Source organism: Ciconia boyciana, chromosome 12 (assembly GCF_034638445.1).
Source record: "Ciconia boyciana chromosome 12, ASM3463844v1, whole genome shotgun sequence".
Classification (NCBI taxonomy): domain Eukaryota; kingdom Metazoa; phylum Chordata; class Aves; order Ciconiiformes; family Ciconiidae; genus Ciconia; species Ciconia boyciana.
In genome coordinates this window covers 22,602,540-22,622,252 of record NC_132945.1, presented here as the reverse complement: position 1 = coordinate 22,622,252, position 19,713 = coordinate 22,602,540, and the positions used below count along the sequence as shown (strand labels likewise).

General features: G+C 43.0%; 1 protein-coding gene across 1 annotated transcript in view; it reads left to right on the top strand.

Annotated features, from left to right (window-relative positions):
- LOC140658611 (vascular endothelial growth factor receptor kdr-like) overlaps window positions 1-19,713 on the top strand; it is a 138,261-nt gene that overhangs the window by 61,653 nt on the left and 56,895 nt on the right. The window contains exons 6-10 of the mRNA XM_072877249.1: window positions 592-728; window positions 2,241-2,400; window positions 3,011-3,128; window positions 4,969-5,144; window positions 17,546-17,696. Of these exons, the coding sequence (XP_072733350.1) occupies window positions 592-728; window positions 2,241-2,400; window positions 3,011-3,128; window positions 4,969-5,144; window positions 17,546-17,696 (742 nt within the window). The remainder of the gene's footprint in view (window positions 1-591; window positions 729-2,240; window positions 2,401-3,010; window positions 3,129-4,968; window positions 5,145-17,545; window positions 17,697-19,713) is intronic.

Sequence of the window (19,713 nt, the reverse complement as noted above, 5' to 3'; positions counted from 1 at the left end):
GTACAGTGGTCTGACGTGTGTTTGGTATGGAGCACCATAAACATGATGCAGGCTTATTTCAGAGTTGATGTAGTTAAGGCATCAATAAATATATAAGACCAAGATTTGGGGATCCCATTCAGAAAGGAAAGGTCGCTGGTCATCAGAGGGAAAGGTAGCTGGTCATCAGAGGGCAGGAGAAACATGTTTCATGTTTTACAGAAATTCATCCTCTCGCAGATATGCAAATGTTGAGGCACTCAAAAGGATGAGTCACTTCTGAGAACTTTTTCTGAGAACGGCTGTGGAGCTGAGGAGTGAGGGTTGGAGCCAAAGATGGCAAATGCAAGAAAAGTAATTCATAAATTGCTGCGTCCACGTGTGATCAGTTAGTTTGATCAGCTGATGTTCAGGCATTTATACAACTGACCTAATGTTTCCATTGTGTGGGCATTTCCAACAATTTCCATAGAAATTACAGAAGAAGGTGAAGTGTTTTGGAAACTGTGAAAGGAGCAGATGTTTGAGAGGCAATTGGAGTGCGGATTCCATCGGAAATGCGATTGATGCAGAGAGTGCTGTGTGGTTATACCTTTGCTTTTTTCATTTCAGAGAGCAGAGTACAGAACCTGTCTCTGAAAGCAACTCACAAAAAACTGCTGGTTGGAGAAACTCTCTCTTTGGAATGCAAAGCAGAAACCTTCATCAACGGGCGCATTGAGCTCATATGGACATGTCCTAATGGGAGAGTGAGTTGATGAAAATTCAGTGTTCTGCTTTCATGCAGTCTCCCCTTACCCAAAAGAAAGATCTGTTCACAGGGCTGAGTAAACCCTAACTACTACTTATTCTGAAATATAGCCAACCATTTGTAAGCCTACAATTGATTGTATTTTTAGTTTGGATGAATCTAAAACATATCTGACCATCTTGAACCTGCAAATTAAACTGCAAATCTTAGGCTAAATATACGCTTGTAAGAAAAGCCAGGAGTGTATGTTTCTTTTTGGGAAGAATAGCTGTCCCATTTCTTCTGGCCTGTTTGTTGATCCCGCCTCACAGCAGCAAGTCTCAAAGGCAGCCATGAAGGTTGCAAGTCGTTGATCTGCTCATCCATCTCGGCATTTATTAAGTAGGAAAAAGTGAAACAAAAGCCAATTGTATCTGCCGAAATCTCCCCCAAAGGATGAAATTTAAATTCTGAGTGTAGGTTCTTGAGCTTTCTGTGGAATGCAATACAAAAATGCCAGATTTGAAGTAGAAACACGTAAGAGACTGTGCATTTGCTCTGGTGTACTAAAACCTTTCAGTTCTCCTAAGGAAAGACAGAGGGAAGAAGGGGTATTTTACAAATCAATTCATTTATCTGAGATACTACTCATGGTTCTATTTGATGCTCAGAATTAAAATGATTGCTTTTTTTTCTTTTTAGTTCAGCAAAATATAAATTTCAAAGAAGCATCTAAGCCTCTTGGAAAAGTGTAAAATGTGATTCCTAAAAATTTATTATTTTTGACTTATTTTGTTTACTTAAAGAAAGAATGTCTGATTTTGTTTCGGTGAAGAAACTACAGAAAATATAACACAGAATTTATAGAAGTGCAAGCAATGTGGTGTTACTGAAGTTTGTTTCTTGAACCCCATATGATGGAAGAGAGTTGTTTTTCTATGAACCCACCTTAGAATTCTAACGTTATAAATGTAAAATTTATTGGCCAAATCTCTGGGATCAAAAATCCTATCAGAAGCGATAATGCTTTCTAAAATTCTACAGGAATTTGCATTGGCACTTGGCTGTCATAATGTATTATATTTTTGTCATAATATATTTATTTTAGAAAGGAGGAGATTTTTAAGACAGAAAAATACTGACTGTGACAAAAAATCACAACAAAACCCAAAAAAACAAAGCACAACTCTGACCCTACAGATGCCAACAGCAGTTTTGCACTGAGATCCCTGGGATTTGCTCCCTGAGAAGGGCTGATCTGTGACGCATCCCTTTATTTACCTGCCTGCCCAGATTTCAGTAGAGAAGCACCACCGTTCCACTCTGCTTCTCTCTCTTATTAGACTTGATAATGAAACCTCACACAAGAGCTCTTCCTGCTGATTTATCTTTTATATTCTTTATTTCAGTGTTGGGGAGATATGATAATTTTGATATGAATCACTGCTTTTCTTTACTGGCAGACTTTGAAAGGATGAACAAAAGAATCCAGTTTGCGCTGCTTTTTGACTCCCTTTTTTCTGACTTCCAGCACCCTTATCCTAGAAGAACAATAGACCAGAGTGGCCTGGTGAATAAAGTTGTCAGTAGCCTGACAATTGAAAATGTCACCATGCAAGATGGAGGCCTGTATGTATGCAAAACATTCAACGTAACAAGGCTGGAGGCCAATGTCACAGTTACAGTGTACGGTAAGTTCTGCAGCTAAACCAGAGTACTCAGGAACCAAGACTGTTAAGCTTAAAGGATAATGCCACATTATTAAATCTCTTGATACGCAGATGGCATTAGGAAAAATGCCAACTAGTTAAAACAACCATTAATCATCTATAATCTCTAATCAATCTATGAAACAGTCAGCACCCAGCACTATGTTTTCAAAGAAACTTTGGAGAGCTCAAGACTGAGACATGGCTGAGGACATGGATTAACCGGCAGCTGATCTGTTTTGAAAAAGCTGCCACCAAGAGTGGTTGCTGATGCCCTGGAAAATCTGGCCTGCTGGCATTCACACGGACAAGAGATACCCCAGGCATTTTTACACACTGCTCCAAGGGCAATACTGATGCATATTCCCTGCTTTAAATATAAAGTCCTTCATTTGGAGATAGACCTTCCTGGCTGTGGCTGAGCTTTGCAGGGGAGCTATGGTAACAGCTTGTCATTCCATTTGGTTGTCTGCAGCTTCTGCAGATCTGTATTACAAAAAATCCAGGGTAGACACAACGCAATTCAAAGATGTGAGCACTGTCCTGTGGCAGATCTGCCATTACTTGTCGTCCTGTTCCTTTCTCTTTCCAGACAAACCTTTCATTACAGTTTCACATAAGAAAGGGCCTTACTACGAGATTACATCAGGACACAAGTCACTGAAACTAGCTGCAAAGGTGGACGCCTTTCCTCGTCCAAGCGTCACCTGGTGAGTACCATCATCTTGAGCAAAATCAGGACTACGCGACCTTCTTTTGGGCTCCTGTCTAGAATAGATTTTCACTGTTCCTTACCACACAGATAAAAGATGAGAGCTGGGAATGCTCATAGCTGTGGTCTCACAGTTCAGCTAAGGAGATGTGACTCCCTTCTGTGCTGACATAAGCTCTGTGAAGCTTTCCCATGCTATATTTCTCTCCTAGTCATGCAGAAAAGGTCCCTATAGGAAAAATGGGGATTTCATTTACCCTGGACATAGAACTGTTTGGAAGATTCAAGCAGAAAGCTGTTGGGGAAGGGTTGCCAGTTTACCACCATTAGTGGTGGTCAGTCTGCAAGGAGGCAGTGCATAATAGAAAGCTGCAGGACATTCTCAACATGAGAAATTATTTCTCTTCATAACTTTTAAATAATTTTCTCCAATCCTGTACCACCAGCAATGTCAGATCCTTGCAGACAATGCAGTGAATCCTCCCGAGCAAACTAAAGGCTCCACCAGGACTGTAATGGATCAGCTTAATAGGAGGTGCAACATGCCAGCAACTCCAGGAGACATTCATTTCTCTCTTTACCATGTCATCGCTTGTCTTCTCTCTTGCTGCTTTTTCTATGCTTCATTCTACAGGGGGTCTTTAACAACCCCATCCAACACCATATACGTCTTTAACTGTATGAAATCCTGTACGACAGCTGGCATGGGTTTGCCTGTCCTGGCAGAGAAGGTGGCTTGGGTGAGTTAGCACCTGCACAGTGCACTTTTCCTTGGCCAGCTGAGTGCCACTCCGGGGGGCCTGGCAGTCAGCAAAAGGTATTGGTCAGGGATGGGTTTGCTGCATTTTTTTGAGCAGTGAAATAACATGGAATTCTCTAATACTCAGTCAGACCAGCGAAATTAGTGCTGCCAGGAGATATTTTTAATTGTTGCTGTTATTTAGGAGATGGAAATGTTTTTGTGAGTTGAAGTGGTGACCGTCTCCCTTTTCTCTGCCAAGGCTTTGTTCTCGGGGCTCAGCGCGGAGCTGCTTGGTAGCTGCCTGGGACCACCAGAGCTGCCTTCCCTGCATGTTTGAAGCTACAGCTGTTGACGTTGGAGGTCTCTCAGTACAGTTGTTTAAACGACTGTATAGGAGGTTTCTGGCACTCTCAGGCAGTAGGACACATGCCCCAGCTTCTCCGTCCACCAAGCCTAAAGCTCTGTGTGTGGCAAAGTCTGGCCTATTCATATTCATAACCCAAATCTGCATATTGGATTAGCAGTGAAGAGGAGTCTGCTCATGCAGACTCTGCTATCCTTCTCTTAGCTAGTCAAGATTCAAGATTGTGGATTCCTCACTGACCTTCCTATTGATTGTAAATTCTCCAGGTCACAGACTTTACCTTTTCAGAAACAGTAAAGGGTCATATATACATATTGAAAGACAATTCTGCTTAATTAATATCTTGTTTTAAAACTGATGACATACATTTTGGCTAACCCATGATTTCCTGCACTTAGTATTGCACATCCATCATAATTTGGGGGCATCTAGATGTACATTTCTGATCATAGTCGGGCACGCGAGAGGCACTGTTCATTCAGATCCATTAAAATATCTTTTTCCTGTTTGTTGGCTGAAGCCATCCCATAGCAGTGCAGGTGCTACTCAGTTTTAGCGTGGAAGGATAAAAGGAATTGATGTACAATTGAAGCAGTGATTATAGGTCTGTGTTTCCCTTGCTGTCTCTGAAGGATGACTCTTTACCCTCACTAATTTGCGTAACAGTTAGGTTTTCTGAGGGATAACATGCATGCATGCACATGATGAGCCTTGATGGGACTTTCAAAACAGGTACAAAGACGGCAAACTGATCAAGGATAACCACACTTGCTATGAGCCAGATCCAATGAAGTACAAACTGGGCATAAGAGATGTGAGACCAAAACACGCTGGAAACTACACCATCGTCTTGAGCAATGCAGAATATGGCCTGTATAAGAACCTCACCATGCAGCTGGTAGTGACAGGTAAGGACGTGATGTTTATAATGACTTCTGCTGGGTTCTTTCTCATTTTTTGTGTGATCCTACTTTACCAGTGAGCAGGAATGGGTGACATTTCCCCATGTTTAGCTGCTACGAGCCGATACAGCACTGCGCATAGATTACCACCTAACTTAGGAACCACTGAAGATCCACCTCATTTCACCACATGTTAAATCAAAGCAATAGAATGGAGAGCTGGTACGAGGAATTAGTCTGAAATTAGGCCATCTAAAGTCACTTTCCACTGAGACATTGCACCTCAGAAATAGCCTGCAGCACCTTTGTGTTGGGACAGTGTCTCCGCAGAGGGAAGCAGAAATGGCTTGAAAGTGAACAAACTTAAGAGGACTTAAATTTTAATAGGAGTTTGGGAGGATATCTAGTAGGGAGGTCTTAGAGCTAGGGGCACAGTTTCCCAAGAGAAGTGATGGAAGTTTTATCCCTTGAGATTAAAAACTAGCTTGGGCAAAGCACTGGAGAACATCTGTTGGGACAGGAAAAGTCCCAATAGGGCTGACGGAAGGAACTAGATAAGTTACCCTGTCTTTTATGTCTCTCCATCATCCTGCTACAGAAATACTTTCTAAGTCTGTATTTTATGTATTGTCATTTATCTGCTGGGAGCACTTGAGAGACAGGTTCATTTTCAGGGGAATCTGGAGAAAAATGAAGTAAACTGTGGTGTGTACTGAAGCAGGTTCACTTGACATAGAGGGAAAATAGATATTGGAATCACATTTATTAATCTCCCTTGCTGGGATAATGGAAGACAGAGCCACATTGTCTCTTTGCACATCCACTGCCTCTTTTAATCCATTGAATTTGGCAACAGAGATTGAATCATGAGGCCAACTACGAGTTCAGCAAAAGTTAGCTCTGCTTCCCTTTGTATTTCCCGAGGTTCACTCAGTCAGTGAGACAGATAAAGTTATTGAGATAGGTTTGCTGTCTTTTCTGTGGTGAATTCTTTTCTCCTTATCCTCTTGACACCTAAAAATATTCTCAATTGTCCTGTTTTGTATACTTACGTACTGTCGCACCATGTACTGCCAGCATTTGTGGTTTTGTCATTTCACCTTTCAGCTTTCAGAAAGGAATAATGCCTAACAAATGGAGAACTTGTCACTTAGGCACATTTGGCCTATTAAAATGCTAAATAAGGTACGGTAGCTTAAACCACCTTAAATATTACATAAACTAATGTGTGATTTAGGAGTGGAGAGAGGTAAGAGTATGCATCTGGTCAGGTACTGCAGCTCAGCTGATGAGCAGGAATGTGTTAAGCTGTGGTAATTTGTTCACTTGAGATTGTTTATCCATACAATGGTTTTGCCGTCTTGTTAAGAGAACGGAAACATTCAAAGGAAGAGAAAATTAAGAATGATAATAAACTATCTTGTCAAGGTAAATATTGGTGTTTGCATGCAAAAGAGAGTGTTTACTTGAAGAGCAGCCATTCCCCAAACAGGCATATAAAAAACAAACAGACCTTGTTTGTATCAGCAAGATGCTATTTCAGGATTAAACCATCCCATGCTCTTCACTACAGTACAAGCCTTTCATCTTTATTGTATGTACGAGTATGTGGTATTCTGTCTCTCACACACAGTGCATGCCTAGCATGGTGCTCATTGTTAGCCTTTCTGAGAGATCAGCCCAACAAAGGCTTCAATCAGGAATAATTATTTAATTGCAAACCCACCATTTCTCAAGAGTCTGCAAAGTCCAGCAGCTGCAGGAACGTTACCAACTGGAGAAGGCGCTGCATGGGGAAGCACAGGAAAAATGAACAGCAAGTGTTTCTTTTCTGGTAAAAGAAGGTCATCCCAGAAATGAGAGCAAGCAAAGGAAAATATCTGCTGAAGAGTGCCATTGTTTTTAAGCTAAAGGCTGCAAACAATGAGGATATTTGCCTTGATTGTAAACAAGACTGACACAAAACACCTAGGAAATCTCTCTTGCCTTTGCCAGGCTCTTCTCTGCAGTACTAACCTGACATGCTGTACATGTGAAGCACTCAGCCCAAGGAGAGGGTCATTTTGCTGAGATGCATGTGGGCAGAGACCAAAAAAGGCAAATTCTGCTCTTGAAGCTTATTCAACAGCAGCAAACTGCCTTTTTTCTTGTGCTTTCAGTTAGAGTAAAGGGACTGCTTTTTCAGATCTGGGCATCATTTGCTTTACTTTCCAGAAAAATTCTGAAGCTCCAAAGTGAATGCAGATTTGAATTTTTCACTTAACTCCTCAACAAATAACCTGACACTTTATCTCCAGTCATCATGACTGATATCCTGGTATTGCACCTGAATAGATTAAATTGCTTGGAGTTTCAGCAGACACTTAGATATGCAGAAGGAGACCAAAACACACTTTCTAGCTGTTTTATGCAGGGATCACCTTGCCCACCACGGAAACACAACCACCTCTGAGCTGGGAGGGGTGACTAATGTCTCTGCTTAGAACCATAGGCAGCCTGCAATTACTGAAGCTGGAATTTGAACACAGGGATTAGCAGACTTGATGGAAAAAATCCTCTTGGGCTTGCAAGTGAACACAGTGGTAGGAGCATCAGTTCTGCATCTTGTCTAAAAGGTGGAGCCTGCAGCAGTTCAGCACCCAGTAAGCCTCATGCTGAGTACATAATCATGTACCAGCTCCCTATTACTGAGAAGGAACACTTCTTTTTGAGTAACAGCATTGCTCCCCAAAAGCCAGGGCCAGTCTTTTAAATTTCAGAGCTGCATCTGTGAAAGTGAGTGAGTTCTGATCTATACTATTAAAGAGAAGATGGAAAATTATTTAAATAGACGTTAGAATGAGAAGATAAATGTCATTTGAATGTTTTCTTTTGCTGCAAGGGGACACTGCATTGAAGAAACTATAAGTAAGCATACAGCCCCCTCTCCTGTGAGTCTCTTCAAAATAATCCATTGTTAATGTTCCTGAGCATCACAGATAGTATAACTGGCAGTCAGCGTGCTGTGACAAACCCATTGCTGTGAATTTGAACTCGGTGTAGAGGAATTTTAAAGTTAATAGTGTTGCAAATTGTTGTTCATAAACAAAGTATAAATAGCAGCAGGACTCATTCATCAAATTGCACAATAATAATTTTTGCAGTGTATTTTATTCAATAATAATGGCAGCAGAAGAGAACCCTTTAAGCAGGATGAGAACAAGATAAGAAGTCATTTGCTTGAGCCCTGCAGGACAGGAGCTTATATGCAGCGTATCTCCTGGCCTGCTGGAAGACCAGCACTGCTGCAGGCTTTCCTTGGAGTCACCTCCCCTATACTTAATTGGTGGCAGTCACAGTAGTTCTGGCATAAAGCATACACTGTATGTGCAAGGTATTTCACTCCATGGTAATGAGTAAAATATTAGGAACTATTTCCCCCCTAAGTTGGATAGGGCCATAAAACTGATGAGTATCTGCAGAGTGCAGAGGTATCGATCGTCTCAGCTCTACAGAGGCAAGGAGGAGCAAAATGGGCAAATAACTTGCAGAGCTGCAGGGTGGGAACTGACAGCAATGCTGGCCTGAGGTGAGGACCTGGTTGACAATATGCAGGAAGGAGCCTGCTGCCTGGCCTGGAGGAGAATCATGCTGCTATTCATAAAATGTCTCTTTAAGAAGTGGTTTAGCTGTACCTCTGGTCACCCGTGCTCCCACTGCAGCTGGAATTTAATCTTGCAGGAGCACATATCTCCCTTGTGGAGTCACCTTGGCTCATTGTAGGACTCAAGTCCCCAGGAGGTAGCTGACTGCATTTTCAAAACACTCCTTCTTTACATATTTACACATCAAACACTGTCCAAGAAGCGGCGGGTTGCTGTGTTTTTGTTTTGTTTGATTAAATTCTTATTGAGAAAAGCTTCAAGAAAATAATGTCCTGAAGAATTTGGAGGGGAGGGAGCAAGGAGAAGGAACAATCCTAGCAAACAGCTGGTGGCTGCACATCTGAGCCAGCCAAGAAGGAGAAATGTGGGAGAAAAGAGTTATTCCGGGCTGGAGTACAAAGCAGTTTCAGAACAAAACATAAACAAAAAACCTCAAATCTATTTATGGGCAAGCAGGCTGCATTTCATTCTCACCCTTGTACAAGTCATCTGCATGTATCAGGGTTCTTGCTGAGCCCTTATGGAGCAGACAGCATGCTCTGACCACCACGTTGTGAGTGAAGATTGTATTGAAGCATAAGTTAATTCAAAAATGGGATGAATAACCTCCTTCACCACTTTGCCTTTCTTCTTTGTCCCAAAGTTCCTCTCCTGTGCTCCCTCAAGGCTCTTCCAGCAAATATTGCTTTGGGTTCCAGCTGCTCTAGTCAATTGAAATTATGTTCCCTCACAGAGTCCTTGATCCCCCAAGCTCTTGTGTTGTATCTATAAGAAATGCAGGATTAAGTGCTAGAAATAGCCTCTCCCATAAGCAGTAGTAATTCACAGGCTCCTTATGAATTCCCTCTCTCCTGGGCAAGGACTGGAATAAAAGGGGTGCGTGGAGAATTCACGTGTGCATTGCCATGTGCTCTTTGTTATGTCAGCGAGGTGACCGGCTATACCTCGATTTGTTACCAGGGAGAATTAGCTCCAGAGCACTTAATAATGCATATGTTGCCCTACTCTGTAGTCAGGCCAGCTCTTCATATTTGGTTTAAAATCAAAGGCAAAGGGAGTTCTGTGCCTGACCTACTTTGGCTTGCAAGGGATGAGTTGACATCAAAGGAGTCCCCAGTGATCTCCATAAAAGTTAATAAATATGCAGTGATCCATGTGAACAATACCCCATCACCTCAACCAGACCCAGAAATAGTCTGAAGAGGGAAATGAGCCTTCAGGATGAGGTTAATACATTTGGGCTATGCCAGTTCAGAGAAAAAGAGCTCTTAGAGTGATGGATCTCAGTTAAAGCCAGTTGAAGACAGAGGGGAGGCTCCCACGGTCTTTTGTGCGTGGAAGGGCCACTGAAATCTCTAAGTTGGACACTGCTGTACTGTGAGAAACATGAATTTCTTTGGAGTATTAGTGCAACCCAACTGATGTTTAGGTTAAAGGACTGAGCCAGATACGGGAAGCAGGGCTACATAAAATGATCTACCTTCACCTTGCCTGCATGCTGCGGTATCCTGCCAGGCCTGGTTTTCCTTTGTGTATCATATCCATCTCCTGTGTCGCTCCTTGGAGGATGACCCATTCAGGAAAAGTCAAAATAGAAAATGTAATTTTCCACCTCCTGGGCCAGCCGAGCAAACTAGAAACCCCAAAATAAAACACAGCTTGTCTCCATCCAACTGCTGTTCCAATGTGTTCCTCCCCAAGCCCATTGCTTTGCTTTCCTCCTGGGTCCTGGCAGCAATGGCTGTGGCCAATGCTTTGGGTTGGCAGGACACTCAGCCGAGAGGAGCAAGGGCAAAGAGATACAGTGCTCCAGATTCAAGTCTCATTTATCAGATGCAAGCAGGAGAGAAACAACTGACTTTTTCTGGGAGATATATGAAAGAAAAGAACAAATGTAGCAGCACAAACAGACTGCAGCCGGCCTTTCCGGCACACTAATTATTAGCAAATTATGAAGAATTTTCTCACTGACATCATGCAAACCCTGCACACTTGCAGCTCCACAGTCCAGCCTCCACTCAGCCTCTGTGCGCTCCCAGGAGAGCCCCTAATGAAAAAGTCAGATGAGCTATTTTCATTTTGTTGGAAGTAGCCAAAGCAATTTTAGGAAGAGGAAGGTGGGGGCCTGCTGCTGTTTGCCAGAAAAATCTGAAGCATTCAACTCACGTCTTTGCAGCAGCAATCTCTCTCTGACAGCCCTTAAAAACCAGAGTGGTGGGGGGAAGTCGGAAAGTGGCAGCATGTGGTTTCCATGCTGTCTCTCAGACAAGCCTGCAGGTATATTAACGGTTGTTTTTCTCTTTTGAAAAGCAGGCAAAGGGGGCAGAGACAAAAATCCTAGGAAACTGCCTGCTCTGCTAAAAATTAAGCAGTTCATCATTACGCATTTGCTTTTGACCTCTGCTTAGCCACAAAAAATAAGATGGGGAGAGACAGACAAGAGAAAATCCTTTTTTTTTCCCCCAAAGCTTGGCTGCATCAGGGTTGAATGACAGATCTGGGGAAGGTGGTACAGGACTGGAAAAGACAGCTCTCTTCCTACAAGGTGAAGATAGATACATGCAAAAGTGACAGTACAAGGTCAGAAAAAAACAAAACCAAGCTGCACTGCCATTTTAACAACAAAATTCCCTGTAGGGTAGGTCAAGTGCCCTGTGATTTTTCTTAATATCTATTCATACAGTACCCAACTGCATGGTTTCTCTTCCATTTGCTTCCACCCTGCTGGCATTCCCAGTCCATAACAGCGGGTTACAATGGAGCAGCAGGGTGTGCGTGCTAGAGATTAGGCAGGCGACCGATAATTGGTGACCCTAATTCTATTCCTGGCCGTGGTATTGACTCACGGAGAGATTTTGGCCACTCATTTCATCTTGGCATCTGCTTCCTCAGAGGTACCGTGGGGACAATGCTGCGCACCCACTTTTGCTACACAAAACAAAACAAAAAAGCAAACAGAACAAAACAAAGAAAACCACCCAGACAAAATCAGCTGGGGTCAAACGCAATGTTCTGTTCAGCCTGAAACAAAAGTTTTGTTTTCTGGTCATCTAACTAATTTTTTCTTTCTTTCCTTTTCACAAAAAGAAAAAAAAACCCAAACCACAGAGATCACTTGTAAGCCAAATACGGACAAAGTGTTTTTACTTTGGGGGAAAGAACTTTAAACTAGATTTGAAGGGGAAAGGGATAAAAGGGATTGCTGGATCGATGGGCCAAGGCCAATTGTATGAGTGCAAGTGTATCAGTGCAAGGTCCTGCACTTGGGTCACAGCAACCCCATGCAACGCTACAGGCTTGGGGAAGAGTGGCTGGAAAGTGCCCGGCGGAAAAGGACCGCTGCTGGTTGACAGCTGCCTGAATATGAGCCGGCAGTGTGCCCAGGTGGCCAAGAAGGCCAATGGCATCCTGGCTTGTATCAAAAATAGTGTGGCCAGCAGGAGTAGGGAAGTGATCGTGCCCCTGTACTTGGCACTGGTGAGGCCGCACCTCGAATCCTGTGTTCAGTTTTGGGCCTCTCATGACAAGAAAGACATTGAGGGGCTGGAGCGCGTCCAGAGAAGGGCAACGGAGCTGGGGAAGGGTCTGGAGCACAAGGCTGATGGGGAGCAGCTGAGGGAACTGGGGTTGTTCAGCCTGGAGAAAAGGAGGCTGAGGGGAGACCTCATCGCTCTCTACAACTGCCTGAAAGGAGGCTGGAGAGAGGTGAGGTTGGTCTCTTCTCCCAAGTAACAAGCCATAGGACAAGGGGAAATGGCTTCAAGTTGCGCCAGGGGAGGTTTAGATTGGATATGAGGAAAAATCTCTTCACCGAAAGGGTTGTGAAGCACTGGAACAGGCTGCCCAGGGAAGTGGTGGAGTCACCATCCCTGGAGGTATTTAAAAGCCGTGTAGATGTGGTGCTTAGGGACATGGTTTAGTGGTGGGCTTGGCAGTGCTAGGTTAACGGTTGGACTCGATGATGTTAAAGGTCTTTTCCAACCTGAACGATTCTATGATTCTATGAAATTTCATCCTCTTTTTCCCATACTGTTCGACCAGTCCAAACTTGCATTAATGAGTTTCCTATCTACCATACAAAATATTCACCTAGCTCAACTTGCAGAGCTTAAATTTCCATTAAGTACCATACAAACATCAGATGAAAGATTCTAAAGTGCAAATTATTTTTGCTTTTGGGAAACAGAAAGGATGAATAGAAAACAAATGGCCTCTCTATCAATAGTTTTAATGAAGCCCCATGTCCAGCAAAGTACATAAGGTTGAGACTAAACGCTTCACTGGACCACTCGATGTTATTTTAATGATGTGCTTAATGTGAAAAGATTTTTTGAAACCCAGTTTCAAAACTGTGGGGGAGGTACGTAAACAGCAGTGGGTAGTGGGGAAGGTACATAAACAGCAGTTCAGTTGGGGGTCACTGAAATTAAAGCAAAGTTTCTCTAAAAAAGGCAGGGAAACTTTCTATGTGCTGTCCTCTGTATTTGGATGTTCCTTTGGGTGACAAGTGTGCAACCCCATAACATCTGCAATGAATTCAGAGATAGAAGAGTCCCTTGCAAAAGGGGTAATGCCAGAGGGTTAATGTCCTAATCCTTGTACATATTATTTGCTCCTAATGCCACAAACTAAAGATAACACTAGAAAGTAAGGTGAGATTTACATAATGCTGATCAATTTGAAATTTACAATAAGCAGAACAGCTTTTTGATTGCATTTCACAGTGCAGCAGCAGCAAAGTCTTTAGTTATTCAGGTCAGCTCTCACACCAGCAATTGCACCTCTGCAAAGCGAGTTGGGGATACAGTCACACTTTAAGCCAGAGAGGATGAAAACCCATTTATTTCAATACATTTAAAGCCATCTGAACATTGCACGTTCCAAATGCAGCCAGAGACGAGAAAGCTTTTAAGGTTTGTTTGGCTTCTGCTTGAGAAAACTCAGCCGGGGGGGGGCAATGGCCAAGGGATGGGAGGCAGAGGCTGAAAGTAAGCAGGCAGATCTCGGTGTGGGGGGTAGTGGGAAGCAAGAAGTGGGACAGTGAAGGGTATTTCACATCAGAAATGAAGTGTATTTAAAGATCTCTTGCAGTTCAGCACTACTGTAGCAGGCAGGACTGCTGGTTGGGTGCAAGGCTCTATAGGGGGATGTTCTGTGAGCCCAAGGTTAGGAGAGCAGAGGGTGTTGCAGGTCAGGCTCTCGGCACAGTTGCAGAGCTTCAAGGAGAAAGGAGGACTCTGCACTGCACTTGCTGGAGGAGGCAAGGTGCACTGCAGGGCCTGTGCAGAGGCAGCTTGCTTGTTTACTCACCTTTTGTACTGCCATTAGGCCAATGCCTGCTAAAGCTCTCCATTCCCAACAGCTTTTTTTTTTTGCATGCTTAAAAAACAGCGGTACACATGCAAATGTATGTGTGTTGATGAAATCCACGCTTTAGATGCATAATTTAAGGAGAAACCACAAACGTACTTGGATTCTGGCAGTGCTTACAAATGGATATGTACCCCAAGCCTTACCTCACATCTAAACATGAGCAAAGATAAACAAGAGTTTGTGCATAATCCACCATGCTGCTTAGTAAGCAAACATGAAAGAGAAAGCAAAGCACTGTTTGGAGGAGGGAGAGAGTTATCTGAGAAATACACTACTAGGTTTAGCTTAGATAATCACTGGCTTTAGGCTAAAAACTCCTCACCACGCTAATGTGGAGAGCCTTTTCGCAGGTGAGGCTGCTGCAGATGCCAGCCCACTGAGCCAACTATCTAGTTATAGGCTGAGCAAATCTAAAAGGCCAGTATCCACCACAGAAGCCAGTTAACTTGTTTCCATCACTGACGGAGGCAACTTCTGTAAATAGGATTTGGCCCAGCAGTGAGCAAAGTGAATGGAAAAGCTTCAGTTGCCTTCAGGGGGCACGGTAAGAGGTAAAATGGCCATGACAGTGTGCAGAGGTTTGGAAAGTTTTCAGCCCAAGAAATATCCCCCATATGAGTACCCCACATTCCACATCACAAACCTGCAGTGCGCTGGGGCCAATGCCAACACCCTTACAAGCACAAAGAACGCACATTCAAAATTGTGGAAGGGCCTCATCCCCACTGCGGTAGCACCACAGTGAGAGTCACTTGCAGAATGACACCCACCACCATTACAACCTTTGCAGGGAAAGAGAGAGACACTTAGTAAAATTGCTTCAATTTCTGAGTGTCATGCCCCTAACTAGCTACAACCTCACACTAACTGTGTTATAAGGCCCTGTGAAAGAAATGATGGGGAGGCATTTTTAAGCCAGCCCCTCAAATTTTAAGAAAATAATTGCTTAAGCCTCATAAATAATAATTATTTCAATTGATGAATCGTTTTGACTCATTTTAGGTTTCAAGTAATATTTAATAGTGCCATGCACTAAAGTAATTGTGGAATTAAGAATTCATTTGTCACTCATGTATGTTCTTATTTGAATTAATCAAGTTAAAATTATTATTTCTTTTTTAGAAGGATAATTTAAATGACAGTCAACGTGTTCATCATTTCACCAAGAGTATAGAAAAATCTCCTAATATAAAAGATTGTAATCAAATATTAAAAGATTGTAATCAAACCTTGTCCCCCCATACTCTTTCACACACACAAAACCACACAAACGTACTGTCTCCCTCCCCAAGGGTGTAAAGCTTTGTTCTTATAGCCCAGAAAAGATAACACTTGAGTAACCTTTCACATAACACTTGAGTAACCTTTCACACTGAACTTAAAAGTCTCTTTCTCCAAGTGAAAATCACGCTTTTGAGGTCAGTCCAGACATGCCAAACACAGGATTTGAGACTGAAAAGAAAAATGTCCGAGATAATGAAAAATGTGCTTCTCTCTCTAGGGAGTTTTACAAAGTTATTTTTATGATCAGAAATAATTTATTGATGGGAAATGAGATGCCAGCTACAAGGAAATTCAACATTAGTCCCAATAATTTGTCCTGTGAATTGCTCACAAGTCTCAAAGCACTTGATCAGCAGTACGGTGCATAGCCCAGAGGGATGTGGTGCAGGAAGCCCTCTGTCCATGTTACAGATGAGGATTTGAGTTTGAGAGACCCTAACCACAGCCTGAAGTACTCTCCCGTCTGCTCCCTTCTTCATCTTCTCCTTCACGAAAAGACAATCCCTCTCCCTGTCTGAAGGGACAAAGAAGTGAGGAGTGGATTTTTGGAGCCTGATAGAGTTTCATCTGTAGGGGAAACAAGACTCAACCAAAGGGGATCAAAAAAGCAAAAGGGAACACAAGAGCAAAACCAAACAAGGCCTGTCATTTGGGTTTTTCAAGTGAAATGTTAATCAGGATCTAATGAAGGTTCTTTAAAGCAGCTAATGTTTTACTATAGCATGGGAGTTAGGATATGGCTGAACCAACTACAGTCAATACTCCTTTCATGTGGTGGAGAAGGAAATGCTGATGTATTTTCAGGCAATGATGAGGTCAGAAGATCTTTCAGAGTCTGACCTGGCAGCCATGAGAAATGGAAAGTGAGGATCCCACCAAGACACGGGATCAGCCTGGTCAGTCCTCTTGTAAGAGTAGAGGGCTGGAAGGGAAAAAAAGCTATTAAAAAAAAGAGGGAAAGGGCTCAAGATTGATGAGGTGGGCAGTAGCTCATATTTACATATCTGGGGACTCCTTGACAAGCAGAAAAAATAAGTTAACCCGAAAAATAGAAATCTAATCTACATTCACTTCCCAACTTGTCAAAAGCCCTCAGTGTAAAGCAGCCGCACTTGGCTACACAGAGGTGTTCCACAGAGGGACGCCGACCAATAAATCTGTTTGATTTCCTGTTATGAGAAGCAGACAAAGAGATATGGCTAGGGATGGGCAGAGCTGTCTGCATAAGGGAAGAGCCTGTGCTTTCACCCCAAACTCAAACCCACCCTCTCCGAGGTTAGGAAAAGTTCAGTTGACTTTGGAGATTTTTTAGCATTATTTCTCATTTTCATATGTTCCCGTGGGAGCTGGACGTAGATGGGACAAAGCATTTCTTTCCTGCTGGCAACAAGCAGCCCTGAAAGTGTCACACAAAAGTTTGTTCTTGAGAGATTTCCAGTCCAAAGGTGTGATCTTGCAACTCCTCCAGATGTGAATAATGCAGTGACATTTTTAATGGTTTTGATGTTGGCAAGAATTTCTTGTCATTACTCTACAAGTGTTTTCTCCCCACCACTTCTTCCTTGCTTTCTTTGCGCCTTCATCCAGTGCACATTACACATAAACAGAAAAGGAGAGCAAAGTTTTCAGATCAAAAAGACATTTTTTTTTCCAAAACCCTGGGAAGAACCTGCACAATGGTAACAATATTGCAGAACAGCAGCTCTTTGATAAGGTTCCTCTCAGGAGGTGACATCAGAAGTCGAATGCTATTTTGCCCACAGTACACAGACTAACAGCCTGACCCTGCAGCCCCAATAGACATTTAACGGCATAAATTTTCCCGAAGTGTAGCAGGTCCACGACAACATTTGAAAGCAATTAGGATGAATGTGGTAGCATTTCAATGTATTTTCTGAAACACTACAACTAATACCCATGTTCCTGCAAATGTATACTTTCAGTATTTCTGGTAATTGCCCTACAGCTCCAGCAATCCTCACTAAATCATCTCTCAGTGATGACAGTGAAAGGTTTCAAAACCTTTGATGGAAACGAGACCATGACTATGGATGTAAATTTGTGCTGTTGAGTTTATTTTGTTGGTGGTATTTTATTTTTCTTTAGAGAGACCCAAAATCTATGAAAAGGAAACTGATTTTGATAAGATTGAGCGAGTGGAATTAAGAAGCAAACACAAAATCCAGTGCACTGCAAGTGGGAATCCTGACCCGAAGATTGAGTGGAAGTGGCAGCCCTGCAGCCTCACAGACACACTGTAAGTGGAAATTCCTACAGGTGAACATGTTGCAAAATAGTTTGGTAGTTTCAAGTCAGTTTTTCTTTCCAGTACCTCTTCTTTATCGTAGTTAAAAATCACAAGCAGTGATTCCCCACCTAAAGATCTCAAGGGTTGTGAACCCAGTAGACATCTAGTTGTGTATGATCATCTTGGAGTTACAAGCACCTTCTATATTATCAGAATTGTGTCAAGTAAGTTTAAAGTGACTAAAGATCAGGCTTGAATTTTCTTTAATTTGACCAGCAATGCCCCTCTGACTTACCAAGATCTTTTCTTACACCTCTTGGATGCAGCCTACATGGTTTACAAAGAAAAAACAGATAGGTGCCTTCTGCGTAGAGGTAACACACTTTTTTCCCCTGTAAGAGCTATTTTCAGACAAACCTGCCAAAGGTTTGGTTTCATTTAGTTGCCATATGGAATTTATGCCACTTCCTAAGGGCTGTCTTCACTAGTGCACACTGAGCATGGGCTCCTGTGCGTTGCAAAAGCTGGAAGAGGTAACTAGGCCTTCACGCCTTACTGAGGACCCTTCTTTGCTAAAGTCAGGAGGCAGCCTGAGGTGTGAAGACGGAGAAGCAAGTCACTGGGTCAAAACTGTCAGAGGGGAATGAGGCAAGTTAAAACACAAGATGCCTTTCAAGATTCGTCTTATACAAGTAGACATTTTCTCTGCTCCTGCTGTTATATGAGCAGAGTGACCTGTAGAGAGAGGTCTTGGCTGAGGTCTGAATACTTCCCCTGGTAGCCCCAGGGGACATACAGGAGCCATGTATAACATTTCTGACTGCACTTCAACTCTTCCCTGCAATGACAGGGCTGAAGTCAGGTTTTCCATCCATTAAAAAATGAAGGCAGGTCTAGGAAGCAAGAGAGAAAATTGCTGGGTGGTTCCTTATTTTCTCATCATTTCAATGCTTTTCCAAATGCTGTGAATGGCAAGTCATGAGACAGGGGAAAATCACAGAGAAGCTCCTTTCCCAGGTTCTCTGCTGCAGCAGTTCCAGTGATGTTGGGTGATCTAGTCTCATGTTGGGTCTAAAAAGTTACCTTGTGTCCCTCCACAAGGGAAGTAGCCCATTACCTCATTTAGGTAGTTACACTGCTCCTGCAGGAATAAAACAGCAGAGATTTGTAGGCTTAGGTAGGGCTGTTGGCATCGCAGGCCAGCAGAAGGCATACAAGCTGCTGCTTCGGAGGTGTTCAACAAGAGCAGAATGGAAACACCATAAGGAAACAGGTTATGCATTCTGTAGGAAAGCCACAGAGATGGCCTGAAATCTTTTCCAGACCTTTCTGTCTAGGGAGCAAGAATTGGTCATGAATGCCGAATTAAGCCAGATTCAAACCAGTGACCCGGTGGCAAAAGACCTCGTATAACCCTTGTTCCAGCTCTCTGACTCTCTGATCTTATCAATTTAAATACAATTGCAGAGTGGTGTCTACCTCTTCTGGCCTCCGGGGCAGCCTTATCTTTTTCCAGCAGAAGCTGTAGGAGGATTCCTGTGGGAAATGACACAGACCCCATTTCCTTCTGTTGTCTCACTTCCTCTCTCTCTCTCTTTCTCTCCCCCCTCCTCACGAGTGCACTTTGAATCCCCAAACACTATTATTGTTCCTTATAGCTGTGATGTGATTTCCCTTGAGTTTTTTCCCTTCATCCTCAAGACAGAATTGTGCCTTGCAGGAAGTCACTCGAGATGTCTTCTAATTAGGCTCTTTTGAGAGCTATAAACCCTCCCTTGACCCAGGGTGTTACCCATGCGTCTTGTGCAGATTTGGCAAAGGCACGGCTGATTTATGGATTAGTTTTCTGCAGCATTGGCCCTATATCAGCCCCTCATCACCTATAGAAGTGCATATTCATTTTACCTCCTATAATCCTAATCTGCTACGGTGGGCTCCGAGGCCACTGGGACTGGCCATGGGAAGTGCTGGTGCTTCTACTGGGGATGAGGAGGCCATAAGAACACTTTTGCCGTGCATTGTGGTG